Here is a 12,964-nt window from a genome sequence, read left to right on the forward strand (position 1 = left end):
GAGCTACTAGGTCCCCTCCCTCCTAATGACCACTTCTGGCCAAGTGTGGCATCTGCCTATCCCAGAATGCGCACTTTCAAGATAACAGAACCCCTCTCTCGGTGTGTGGAGCTCCCTATCCCATCCCAGAGGAGAAGCTACCAAGGAGGCTACATGTCCCTGAAAAACTAGTTTGACAACTGGTTTTCCCCTCTCTGTCCCAAGTGCCAGTCTGTCTACCTAAACATTAGGTCCCAAGTTTTTACCATTTGCACTTTAAAGACGGCTTATCCTTTGAATCCTGCATTTCGGGCCAACACCCATTTGGCTTTCTGCCAGGGAAAGGTAACACCTCAACCCACGCAGGTTTCTACGGTGTCCTTTCCTGGACGTCAATGCACATCTCGCCAGGGGGTCGGAAAGTTGTCTCAAAGACAGACCCTGTGTGCAGGCCTATAAATTAAAAGCCACAAGTGGTCTGCCGCATTCATTGTGCCACCCGCTACAGTAGCACTGTATAACATGTCCCCAGGCCTGCTTTGTGTGTAGTCTTAAACTGCCATTTCAACCTAGAAATGTAAACCTTTTGCCAGGTCTAAAACGTCCTTTTTGATGTCTATAAAACACAGCAACATAGGCCCTAAATTCCCGTAGGGCAGCATGCATAGTACTTAAAAAGCAGGAGATGTATGTTTAATGTTTTACATGTCCTGACATTCAAAAACTTCTAAACATGTTTTTCACGGTTGCAAGGCTAGGGAAATACTGGGTTACATTATAACAATTTACGATGTGTAATGTCATTTTGGGAGCAGCTAGAAAAATGATTCAAGGACTAATTTTAATAGTAATTTAAAATCCAACTTAACAGTAAAATGGGATTTTATATTACTATTTAGAAAAATACACTTTCAGAAAGTTGCCATTTTCCCACCTGAGCCAAATGTGCCTTTCTACATGTGTCCAGGGTCACTTGACTGTTAATGGCTCTCATGTGGCTTTATGTATATTGTGCCTGGCAGTGGAAAAAAAGGCTTGAGTGTGGACAGGTGTTTTTCTTCATTGAGCTGGATGGCCTGGGGATTGTGGTAGCACTTTCCTGAGCTTCAGAGGGTGCCTACCCTGCACAGGCAGATATAGTCCACACCTAAGCCTGCCTCGTTGAACTTCCTAAACAGTATCGCTCCACACCAAATTGAGGGGGAGTGGCCCATTATCATAGGCACAACTCTGAGTAGGCACAGGGAGCTCTAACCAGGGTAAGAAAAGTTCTGCCATTTTGGATTTGGGAAGAGAAGGGTACTGCGGAATAGTCTACAGTAAAACACACATGTAGTTGTGCAATAGTGGGTAGGATCACCCTTGGGAATTTTTATCCTACTGGCTAGGTAGTGGCCAGGAGTTTCTCTCAGCCACAAACCGGCACTGGGCATATATGTGGCATCCCCAGTACCCTGCCTCAGATCACTTCTGGACCTTTGGAAGAAAAGAGGAGGACTGGACCTGCTGTCTCTGACCTGAGAAGTGATTAGAAGACTGGACCTGCTCTACCTCTTGTAGCAAGGATAGATGAGTGGACTCCAAGGATCATAAGGCTGACCTCCTGCTTGGCCTACAGGGAAACAGGATGCTCCAAGAGGACTTTTTCTGCCTTTGCACCTAATCAAACCCTGTCCAGGAACCTGCTGCTAGCCTCTGCTGGAGTGAGTTATGAACCACAAGTGCTGCCTCCAAAGGTCCTGGACACTTGGCTGGTGTCAAAGTGTACTCCTCCTGAAGTTTCCTAAAACCAGGGACCTAGAAACCTTTTGCTTTGAGAACCAACAGGGGACCAGTATCAACCGGCAAGCTGATCGACAAAGGTGCACTGCCGCTTGGCCAAAGATCCAGGTTGCTCCTGCTATGCTCTTCTTCGCAGCAGCAAACCCGATCCAGCAGGACCTCTTGGAGAATGAGTCCGGCTTTGTGGAGCCAGGAGCCTTCTTTGGCTAGAGTCTGCATGTGAGAAGTTGGCCTGATGTATGATGTCACTAGTTATAGTGTACACCTTATATCAGTCCAAATACCCTTATGGTGATTGGTTGTAAAGTCAACCTTATAGACCAGCTATCCTAGTGGTAGCATGGACAAGAGCAGTCTTAGGCTAAACTCTGAATGGCATGTGAAGCCAGCTGTGATACCATATATAATCCCTTGAATACCAAATGAAAGGACACCACAACAGATATATATATAAAATAAAGTGTATTTATTCTAAGCAAACCCTCAGCACTCTTTATGAGATTAGAGGTAAGTACAACACAGTCTTATTTAAGCATACATTAAGTCACACAGGTAAGTAATACAGTTAGGCCCTAGGGGCCACGCAAACCATATACTAAGTAAGTGGTATAAGAACCCCTGTCACGGAAATAGAATAGGCCTAGGCCTAGGGAATCGCTGGGGCTACACTACACTAGCGTTAGTTAGGAAGTGGGAGGCCCACGGGATTCGTGTGCAGAGTGGAGACACTCACGCGTAATGCGTAAAAGTCAATAGCAATAGTACAGTTTAGAAAACGGTAGATTTAGGACACTTCCGGAGTACCTAGGAAGTTGAGACTTGAAAACTAGACACTAGGATAGTCACTATCCTGATGAGCACCTGAGTACCCAAGTTACCTAGCCCACAGGCTGCGGGTGCATAGGGGTGAAGATGCGTCGTTTTCGTCGTCGACTCCTATGGATGCCTGAAGAAAGATGCTGACAGGCAGTCAGTGAAGAGTGTCCGGTGGATCCCAAGGCTGGGATCTAGAAGAGAAGAAACCTGCAAGCAGAAGGGACAGAGTCAAGGTCACTAGCCAGTGACCACGTGGAACCAGGAAGGAACCAGGCGATGTCGTGAAGAGGTGAAGGTGAAGCTTGTCGCTGCAGCCAGGAGGACCAGGAAGCGTCGAGGACGACCAGGACCAGGAGGCGAGCTGTCCCACGAAGGCTCTTGCTGTCGGCGGCGTCGAAGTTGGACTAGGACTCACCAAGCCTTGGCAAGCGGAACCCACGAAGAACGAAGGACTTGCTTCTGGTGCAGACCAGGAAGGTCTGGGGTGCTTCTTCTTTGCAGAGAAGCGGGAGCCAGTCTGGAGGAGCCAAACCAGCGCAGAAGATTTCAGGGTGCGTCGTCACAGAGGCCACTAGCCAGCGGGCAAGCAACCGGACAGACGCGGCAAGTAGAAAAATGCTGAAGGGCCCCACGCAGGACTCGTGGAGTGTGGGGGGCTGATCTTCGGTGCAGATGGTGGTTGGGGCTTCTCAATCCCCGGTGCACAACTTCGAGGGTACCTCAGAAGCTGCGCTGTAAGTTACTAGCCACTTTTCCCAGGTAGCCGGTCCCACGTCGCTCGTCGCCTCCACGGATCTCAGCTCTGCTGCAGATGTGGATGAGGGTCGGAGAAGTCTGGAAGTCAAGGCTCTGGTCGGGCTCTGCAGTCGGTTCCTCGTAGAACGGTCGCAAAGCAAAGGGTAGTCTCTTGATGGTGCCTGTTTGCACAGGGTAGCCACTCCTTGGCTACAAGGGAGATTCTTCAGTCTTCTTCTTTCGTCGAATGTCGAAGGTCCAGAGTTTCTGTTCAGTTTTGCAGGTTCAGGATAATCTAAAGTCTTGAGGCCCAACTCCCACTCTTATACTAATCTGGGGGGCTGGGATACCTGCTAGGTCACGCCTTATGGGTGGGACCTGGGAGGGGGTGGTTACACCCACTTCCCTTTGTCCAGTTTCGCGCCAGAGCTGGGGCTGGAGTGCCCCAGCGCCGGTTTGAACTGGACTATGCAAGGAACACCTTGTGTGCCCCAGGCATGTCTCATTCCTTTCAGCTCACCCTGCCCCAATACACTAAAGGCTGTCTGGGGAGGTGCTAGCACCTCCCCAAGCAGGAAACCTATTGTCCAGGCCTCCCTGGCTGGGATCACTCCCAGCAGCAGGAGGTCAGACTTGTGTCTGTGGCAGCAGCATCCATTTTGTGATGCTGAGGCTTTGGTTAGAGATAAACAGCAAAGTAGGATTTTAACATGTCTCTCCCTCTAGAAGGGAGGAATAATATCCTCATCACCAGAAATGGTATGGGGGTATTATTCCAAAGTGTTAGACACCTTACACGACATGTTTTGATAAAGCCAAACCATAGTTACCATAACCGTTTAAGATTATAAGGCACTTTAAGAGTATATGGTAGGCTATATCATAGAACAGCTATAAGGACATGGTTCCGAAAGCTGCAGACAGGCTCAGCTCATGCTAGAGCACCATCTCACATGTTACCAAGCACTCTGCCTCCAAGATTGTTAAGGCCTGCCATAGGAGTGACTGATAGGTACACATGTGTCTATATATAAGGGTAGATATAGGCATACTATATCTAAGCAAGGGGTGATTACACGACCTTGCCCCAGCTGAGTGATCAGCCAGTTGTGTCTGATTGGAAGGCCAGACCAGGGGTGGCATAATACATGCTGCAGCCCCTGGGAGGCCTAGGGTACACCTATGCCCTGGGCACCTAGGGTACACTGTACAGGGTCCAATAAGGTGATCCTTACCAATTGGTTATGTACCTAGGGTACATGGAGTCCATTTTAAAGAGAGAGCAGACAGCCTGAGACCCTGAATGGCAGGATCTCAGGCCAACTAAGTCGAAAAACCAGCTAGACACTAGGCAAAAAGTTGGGGGTAACCATAGTCAGATATCCACCTTCCTACACAACCCCCCCCCAAACGAAAGGAGATAAGGCTGGCCTTGACAAGGTAAGCCTCTATTGCCTAAGTGGCCATATAAGGAAGAACCAGCACTGGCATGGTTACCCCCTGTCTCATGGTCCACTAAGCAATCCCTCATCCTAAAGGTATCATAGGGTCTCCACCATACGGAATCTCTACCTTGGGTGTGTCTTTGCAAAGTAAAAGGCTGGTGTTGAGATGGAGTACTGAAGTGAGTGTCCTCAAAGTGAGGCCTCAGCTTCCTCCAATCATCCTCCACCATGGATGCCTTTCTTTCTTTCACTGAGTTGCACTGTGCTCTCAGGGTCAGCCTCTGGCTACCTAAAGCTGGAGGCTGGGTCCCTTTTGTGGGCTTACTGGAGGGACAGGTCAGGTTTGGGGCCCTAAGGTCCCAGGTTTGCCTGTGCCCAACAGAATCCCTCTGGGGGAGGTCCCTAACTACCTGTGAAGGGGATCCCTCAGGAATGTTTTTACCCATCACCTGGCTAGGGCTACTAGCCAGGCAATCCTCATTCTTTTGATGGGGGGGTTCTTGTGGACAGGGGCCCTCTTGGGGTCCACTGGCCTCCCTGACCTCTGCAGCCCTGGGCTGACTGAGGCAGGGTAGAGAGAGGCAGGCTACCTGCACCAGACTGGGTCCCACCTTGGAAGGGGCCACTGACATCAGAGGCTCTGCCAGGCCAGGCCTGGCTACCTCTGGGGCAGTTCCTTCACAAGGGGTGAGGTCAGATCCCTGAGGAGGCTGACCTTTTCCTAATGTCTGGGGAGAGGGAGACTTTTCTTCCTCCCCACTACTCTCTGTTTGTGTGGAGTGATCCATAGTTTCAGGCTTCACTACACCTATATCAGTCTGAGTATGGGCTGAGACCATTACAGCCTTGCCAACCTTTTCAGGAAGGCACTCAGTTTGTGTTTGAGCTGTGACTGTCACAGCTCTGCCAATTTCTACAGGGAAGTCTGTCTGTGCCTGGGCTGTGGCTACCACTGCCCTTCCAACCTTTTCAGGGAGGAAATCTACTTGGACAGGGGTTGTGACTGGCACAACCCCACTACCCTTTTTGGAAAGGCCTACCATTCTGGAATGGGTGTCTTGTTCAACTTCAGCCCAAACTGAGAGTTCTAAGTCATTCCCCAGCAAGCAGTCCACAGGCAAGGTTGGAGACACTGCCACCCTTTTAGGGCCAGTGACCCCTCCCCAGCTGAGACATACTTCTGCCATGGGATGACTGTTTTGTTTGCCATCAATGTTAGTGACCTGGTATGAGAAACCAGGCAAAAGCTGCTCAGAGGGAACTAGCCTATGGGCCACCATAGTGATGCTAGCCCCAGTGTCTCTGTAGGCCTCAGCTTTTCTACCATTGATGTAGGGCTCCTGTCTGTACCTACCCAAAGTGTTGGGACAGGCAGTGAAGTTGGCAAACCCCATGCCACCATCACAGACAAGAGTAGCTGCTGTAGGGGAATTGGCTAAGCCAGAATCCCCCTGTGTTCCCCAAGAAAACCCAACCAAATTTTTGGGGGCACTCCCACCACCTGGGGGATTACTGCTGACAGTAATAGGTGGTGTGACAGGAGTAGTTGGAGGAACAGTTTTGGTTTTAGCCTGTGGACAACTGCTGTCAGTTTTCCAATGCCCAGGTGTTTTACACACATGGCAGTAAGGCTTTTTAACTGTGGTAGAGGAGGGAGCTTGGGACCCACCACCCTGTGTGGAGTTTTGGGGCCCTGAGGAAGATTTCTCTTTTGTTTTATCCCCACCCTTCTCTTGAGGCTTGGTGGTATCTTTCTTTTGGTCACCACCCTGATTTTCAGGCCTAATCCTGGTCCTGACCCATTTATCTGCCCTCTTTCCCAATTCTTGGGGAGAGGTCAAATCTGAGTCTACCAGGTGTTGATGGAGAAGCTGGTTCTGACAATTACTAAGGATCTGCTCCCTCATAATCAAGTTGTACAATCCTGTATAGTCCTGCACCTTGCTGCCATTTAACCAACCTTCCAAAGCCTTAGTGGCACAATCCACAAAATCAGACCAGTCCTGTGTCTGTGTCTTCTGGGTGTCTCTGAACAACAACCTATATTGCTCAGTGGTTAAGCCAAACCCATCAATCAGAGCACTCTTCAGGACTTTGTAATTGTTTGCATCCTCATCACTGACTGTGAGGAGCTTGTCTCTACCTTTGTCAGAAAAGGAGAGCCACAAGATATCTGCCCACTGACTTTGGGGTACCTGCTGTACTTTGCAGGCCCTCTCCAAAGCAGTCATCCACTTGTGGATGTCATCCCCATTCTGATATGGGGGGACTATCTTGCTTAGGTTTCTATGGTCATAAGACCTATCCCTATCTCTAGGAATGTTGCTGCCACCAGTGGGTTCTGACCCACACAATTTTTGCTCTCTAGCCAGCGCAAGCTTCTCCTTGGCAAGGGCAAGTTCTTCCCTCTGAATCCTCAGATTAGCTTCCCTCATTCTGGCTTCATGCTCCTTTCTCTCAGGTGAAGTCATTCCCCTGTGAGAGGAAGCATTAGAGATGCTAGAGACATGGGAGTGGATGGATTCCCTTGAAGGGGATCTGTCCCTCCTGCTTCTCTGTGAAAGCCTACTTGTGGGTCTGTATGGGGGGACCCCATGCACACTCCCATGTAAGCTTAGGTTAGCCTGGCTAAGTCTTCCTACTTGGCCCTGGCTGTCTACCTCTTCCTCTGAAGTCCCATCTGACTCATCTGTGGTGGGTAGACCCTTATCTACAGCTATGGCACCATCCCTGGCAGCTCTTTCAGCATCATAGGCCTCCAGAAGCTCCACTAGCTGTCTAAGGGTAGGGTTGGAACCCTGTTTTATTCCTCTGGAGGTACACAAATGTCTCATCACCTGGAATGTTAAGGTATCATACCTAGAGGGGGTCTTCTGCAGACCTGCCCCTCCTGAGAGAGCATCTACTTGATCTCCTCCCAGAGGCATGATCTAGTGAGGGTGTGGTGTGTGCACCTACCTACACTAGTTGTATCTACTAAACCTCTCTAGTAGTTGTAGTCAGGGTGTGTTACTCCCTTCAACCTACAACTACAAAGTCCAGTAGGACTTAAGTATAATAATCTATGTTATATGTACCTAGACAATATCTGTGTGATCTTTCAATTCAGTATCTCAAGATTACAATGGTATTACAACAGCAAGCTCAGATCCCAACCGCTGCTCACCAATGTGAGAAGTTGGCCTGATGTATGATGTCACTAGTTATAGTGTACACCTTATATCAGTCCAAATACCCTTATGGTGATTGGTTGTAAAGTCAACCTTATAGACCAGCTATCCTAGTGGTAGCATGGACAAGAGCAGTCTTAGGCTAAACTCTGAATGGCATGTGAAGCCAGCTGTGATACCATATATAATCCCTTGAATACCAAATGAAAGGACACCACAACAGATATATATATAAAATAAAGTGTATTTATTCTAAGCAAACCCTCAGCACTCTTTATGAGATTAGAGGTAAGTACAAAACAGTCTTATTTAAGCATACATTAAGTCACACAGGTAAGTAATACAGTTAGGCCCTAGGGGCCACGCAAACCATATACTAAGTAAGTGGTATAAGAACCCCTGTCACGGAAATAGAATAGGCCTAGGCCTAGGGAATCGCTGGGGCTACACTACACTAGCGTTAGTTAGGAAGTGGGAGGCCCACGGGATTCGTGTGCAGAGTGGAGACACTCACGCGTAATGCGTAAAAGTCAATAGCAATGGTACAGTTTAGAAAACGGTAGATTTAGGACACTTCCGGAGTACCTAGGAAGTTGAGACTTGAAAACTAGACACTAGGATAGTCACTATCCTGATGAGCACCTGAGTACCCAAGTTACCTAGCCCACAGGCTGCGGGTGCATAGGGGTGAAGATGCGTCGTTTTCGTCGTCGACTCCTATGGATGCCTGAAGAAAGATGCTGACAGGCAGTCAGTGAAGAGTGTCCGGTGGATCCCAAGGCTGGGATCTAGAAGAGAAGAAACCTGCAAGCAGAAGGGACAGAGTCAAGGTCACTAGCCAGTGACCACGTGGAACCAGGAAGGAACCAGGCGATGTCGTGAAGAGTTGCAGGTGAAGGTGAAGCTTGTCGCTGCAGCCAGGAGGACCAGGAAGCGTCGAGGACGACCAGGACCAGGAGGCGAGCTGTCCCACGAAGGCTCTTGCTGTCGGCGGCGTCGAAGTTGGACTAGGACTCACCAAGCCTTGGCAAGCGGAACCCACGAAGAACGAAGGACTTGCTTCTGGTGCAGACCAGGAAGGTCTGGGGTGCTTCTTCTTTGCAGAGAAGCGGGAGCCAGTCTGGAGGAGCCAAACCAGCGCAGAAGATTTCAGGGTGCGTCGTCACAGAGGCCACTAGCCAGCGGGCAAGCAACCGGACAGACGCGGCAAGCAGAAAAATGCTGAAGGGCCCCACGCAGGACTCGTGGAGTGTGGGGGGCTGATCTTCGGTGCAGATGGTGCTTGGGGTTGGGGCTTCTCAATCCCCGGTGCACAACTTCGAGGGTACCTCAGAAGCTGCGCTGTAAGTTACTAGCCACTTTTCCCAGGTAGCCGGTCCCACGTCGCTCGTCGCCTCCACGGATCTCAGCTCTGCTGCAGATGTGGATGAGGGTCGGAGAAGTCTGGAAGTCAAGGCTCTGGTCGGGCTCTGCAGTCGGTTCCTCGTAGAACGGTCGCAAAGCAAAGGGTAGTCTCTTGATGGTGCCTGTTTGCACAGGGTAGCCACTCCTTGGCTACAAGGGAGATTCTTCAGTCTTCTTCTTTCGTCGAATGTCGAAGGTCCAGAGTTTCTGTTCAGTTTTGCAGGTTCAGGATAATCTAAAGTCTTGAGGCCCAACTCCCACTCTTATACTAATCTGGGGGGCTGGGATACCTGCTAGGTCACGCCTTATGGGTGGCACCTGGGAGGGGGTGGTTACACCCACTTCCCTTTGTCCAGTTTCGCGCCAGAGCTGGGGCTGGAGTGCCCCAGCGCCGGTTTGAACTGGACTATGCAAGGAACACCTTGTGTGCCCCAGGCATGTCTCATTCCTTTCAGCCCACCCTGCCCCAATACACTAAAGGCTGTCTGGGGAGGTGCTAGCACCTCCCCAAGCAGGAAACCTATTGTCCAGGCCTCCCTGGCTGGGATCACTCCCAGCAGCAGGAGGTCAGACTTGTGTCTGTGGCAGCAGCATCCATTTTGTGATGCTGAGGCTTTGGTTAGAGATAAACAGCAAAGTAGGATTTTAACATGTCTCTCCCTCTAGAAGGGAGGAATAATATCCTCATCACCAGAAATGGTATGGGGGTATTATTCCAAAGTGTTAGACACCTTACACGACATGTTTTGATAAAGCCAAACCATAGTTACCATAACCGTTTAAGATTATAAGGCACTTTAAGAGTATATGGTAGGCTATATCATAGAACAGCTATAAGGACATGGTTCCGAAAGCTGCAGACAGGCTCAGCTCATGCTAGAGCACCATCTCACATGTTACCAAGCACTCTGTCTCCAAGATTGTTAAGGCCTGCCATAGGAGTGACTGATAGGTACACATGTGTCTATATATAAGGGTAGATATAGGCATACTATATCTAAGCAAGGGGTGATTACACGACCTTGCCCCAGCTGAGTGATCAGCCAGTTGTGTCTGATTGGAAGGCCAGACCAGGGGTGGCATAATACATGCTGCAGCCCCTGGGAGGCCTAGGGTACACCTATGCCCTGGGCACCTAGGGTACACTGTACAGGGTCCAATAAGGTGATCCTTACCAATTGGTTATGTACCTAGGGTACATGGAGTCCATTTTAAAGAGAGAGCAGACAGCCTGAGACCCTGAATGGCAGGATCTCAGGCCAACTAAGTCGAAAAACCAGCTAGACACTAGGCAAAAAGTTGGGGGTAACCATAGTCAGATATCCACCTTCCTACACTGCAGCCTTGCCTGCTGGAAGAATACAAGCTCCAAAAAAAGTCAGAAACTAACATTCTTTACCAGGCGAAGGCATGAAAAATGTATCTGACCTGCGAGGGACCTTCTCTGGGAGCTAAATTCAAATTTCTACCACTGCGAACATTCCCGTCAATAGTCAATGGCTCTCCTGAGACCTCGTACAGCTGCTGTCCAACTATGTGAAGCCTTCTTTGGCCAAGCCGCAGCCTGCTGTGTTGCCCAGCTGAGTTTTTTTGACTTCCATTCACAAGACACAGTCCGAAGGTAAAACTTATCACCAGGATGAACAAGGTCCCAGTATCTGATCCGTGCTCCTTCACACACTGCTTAACATTTGACTTTATCTCGGTCCAAGACAACCCCATGACTGCAGTTGGCACTTAATGCTTTTTGGCGCTATTTTGAACCTTGAACTTTAAAAATTCATAACTTTGGTTCTACTAATTGGATTTTGTTGTTTTGGTGTCATTTTATTTATTAAAATGTACTCTATTTTTCTAAAGTAGTTTGCAATTTTTTGGGTGTTGTGTTTTCACTTAAATACTTTACACTTTGCCTCCAAGTAAGGCCTGACTGTTTTGTGCCAAGCTATAGGAGGATTAAGCAAAGGTTTGTTGAGTGACTTTTGTACTTCACTGTGAAAAGGACTGTGATTGCTATTTGAGGTGGGTTCTCACCGCCCTCAACTAATACTCCAATCTCTTACATTCGGAATTTGAAACAAGGAGTGCGAAAAGGGATAGGCAAGCACCTCCACCACTGAGAATAGATTAGGCTATGCTCAACATTGTTGCCTGATAATAATTATGATAAAAAGCAAGGACACATATTCCACTAAATACCAAAAAAAGAAATGTAAAAGCCATGGTTGTTCACTCAGATTCTTCTGAGGGTTATTCGATTATCCGCCATTGTGTATCAAGGCCACAACCTAAATAATATAATAATACAAATAGGTCTTCAGAGTGCTTAAAGTAACAACATTTGTGTAGAAAGCATTCAACATGAAGTGGAACTGAATAATGTAAATGTGATGGACTGCTCCACTTGAGTGAAATGTTACCTAACCACCTTCAGAGGCAGGACCCACCATAATGCGCTGAATTATGAAAGCCACGGCAACTTGTCATATTGTCGCTGTCAATATAACCTCTCTGAAAATTATAAGCACAGTATTATGTATGTAAACCTGATGTGCCTTCCCTGATAATGTTTTTTTTTTTTTAAATAAAAGATGTTTCATACAAGGAGACCTTAGTTGAACAAGGTGAGAATTTGTATTTCTCTTGCAGAATTTAGCATATACAGAGACTCAAAATGGTGCAAACAAGGTAGACTAAGTTGAGACAGTCTCATCTACGAAGCAAAATAATAATTTATCATCCGAAATGTGGATGTAAGTAATGTAAAGGAAAAGCTTACAGCAGATTCGTTTGACATTAGCCAGTTTGATTTAGGTGTCTCTGCAACGCACTTCCAAGGTTGGGTAGATTGTGATACAAATTTTGTTGATAGCGAGTTGTCTTTCGACCCATTCATATTTACGCAGTTGGTTCCTTCCTTTCTTTCATGTCCAGCTTGTCCCAAGGAATCACTAGATATTGGCTGACGATATAAAGAATTGAATTAAATAATGACAGTGATTGAAAATGCCCTTTTTCAGTTAAACCTGAGCAGTAACATTTTCCAGTTTTTCCATGATCCCTTCAGAAATTATCTGATACAGTTGCAAAGTCAAAATGAAGAGGATATTTAAATTCAGCAATGCCTTTTTTGGTCGAGACTCTAACTGCAGATTCTTTACTGATCCTCCCATTATCCCTGCTATGTAACTTGGGCTCTTCACACTAAAGATCCCATTAAACACTACACAATAGTCGAAATGAACGAGTTACTTACCTTCGGTAATGATGTATCTGATAGACACACAGTCTAGCCGCAGATTCCTTAACTTAGAATATCCCCAGGAGTCAGACTGGATCTGGAAAACATTTTCCCCAGCAGTACCTCTGCACGCTAGGGGGCAGCGTCGCCCAGCTCCGTCCTGACCTTGTCCACGGAAGTGACGTCAATGGAGCCTTATATTTCCCTCGGCGTGCTGATGTCAGTTTTCTACTGTGAAACCTTTCCACGCCACAATGCGGAGCCACTACAAAAACTGTGAGAGTATAGGAACAGTGTGCCAAAAAAGGAGCAAAATCCTTTGAAACAACAATGATAAGAAATCATAGAATGATGAGAAAACACCATGTTGAAAAAGTACTCAATATTCGAAG

The 12,964-nt window shown here is 47.9% G+C and overlaps 1 protein-coding gene across 3 annotated transcripts in view; it reads right to left on the reverse strand.

Annotated features, from left to right (window-relative positions):
• LOC146801785 (E3 ubiquitin-protein ligase TTC3-like) overlaps positions 1-12,964 on the reverse strand; it is a 1,762,960-nt gene that overhangs the window by 130,042 nt on the left and 1,619,954 nt on the right. For all 3 annotated transcript variants that reach the window (XM_085621278.1, XM_085621277.1, XM_085621276.1), the window contains exon 44: positions 12,111-12,293. In XM_085621278.1, the coding sequence (XP_085477404.1) occupies positions 12,111-12,293 (183 nt within the window). The remainder of the gene's footprint in view (positions 1-12,110; positions 12,294-12,964) is intronic.

The sequence above is a fragment of the Triturus cristatus genome, chromosome 8, assembly GCF_964204655.1.
Source record: "Triturus cristatus chromosome 8, aTriCri1.1, whole genome shotgun sequence".
NCBI classification, from domain to species: Eukaryota; Metazoa; Chordata; class Amphibia; order Caudata; family Salamandridae; genus Triturus; species Triturus cristatus.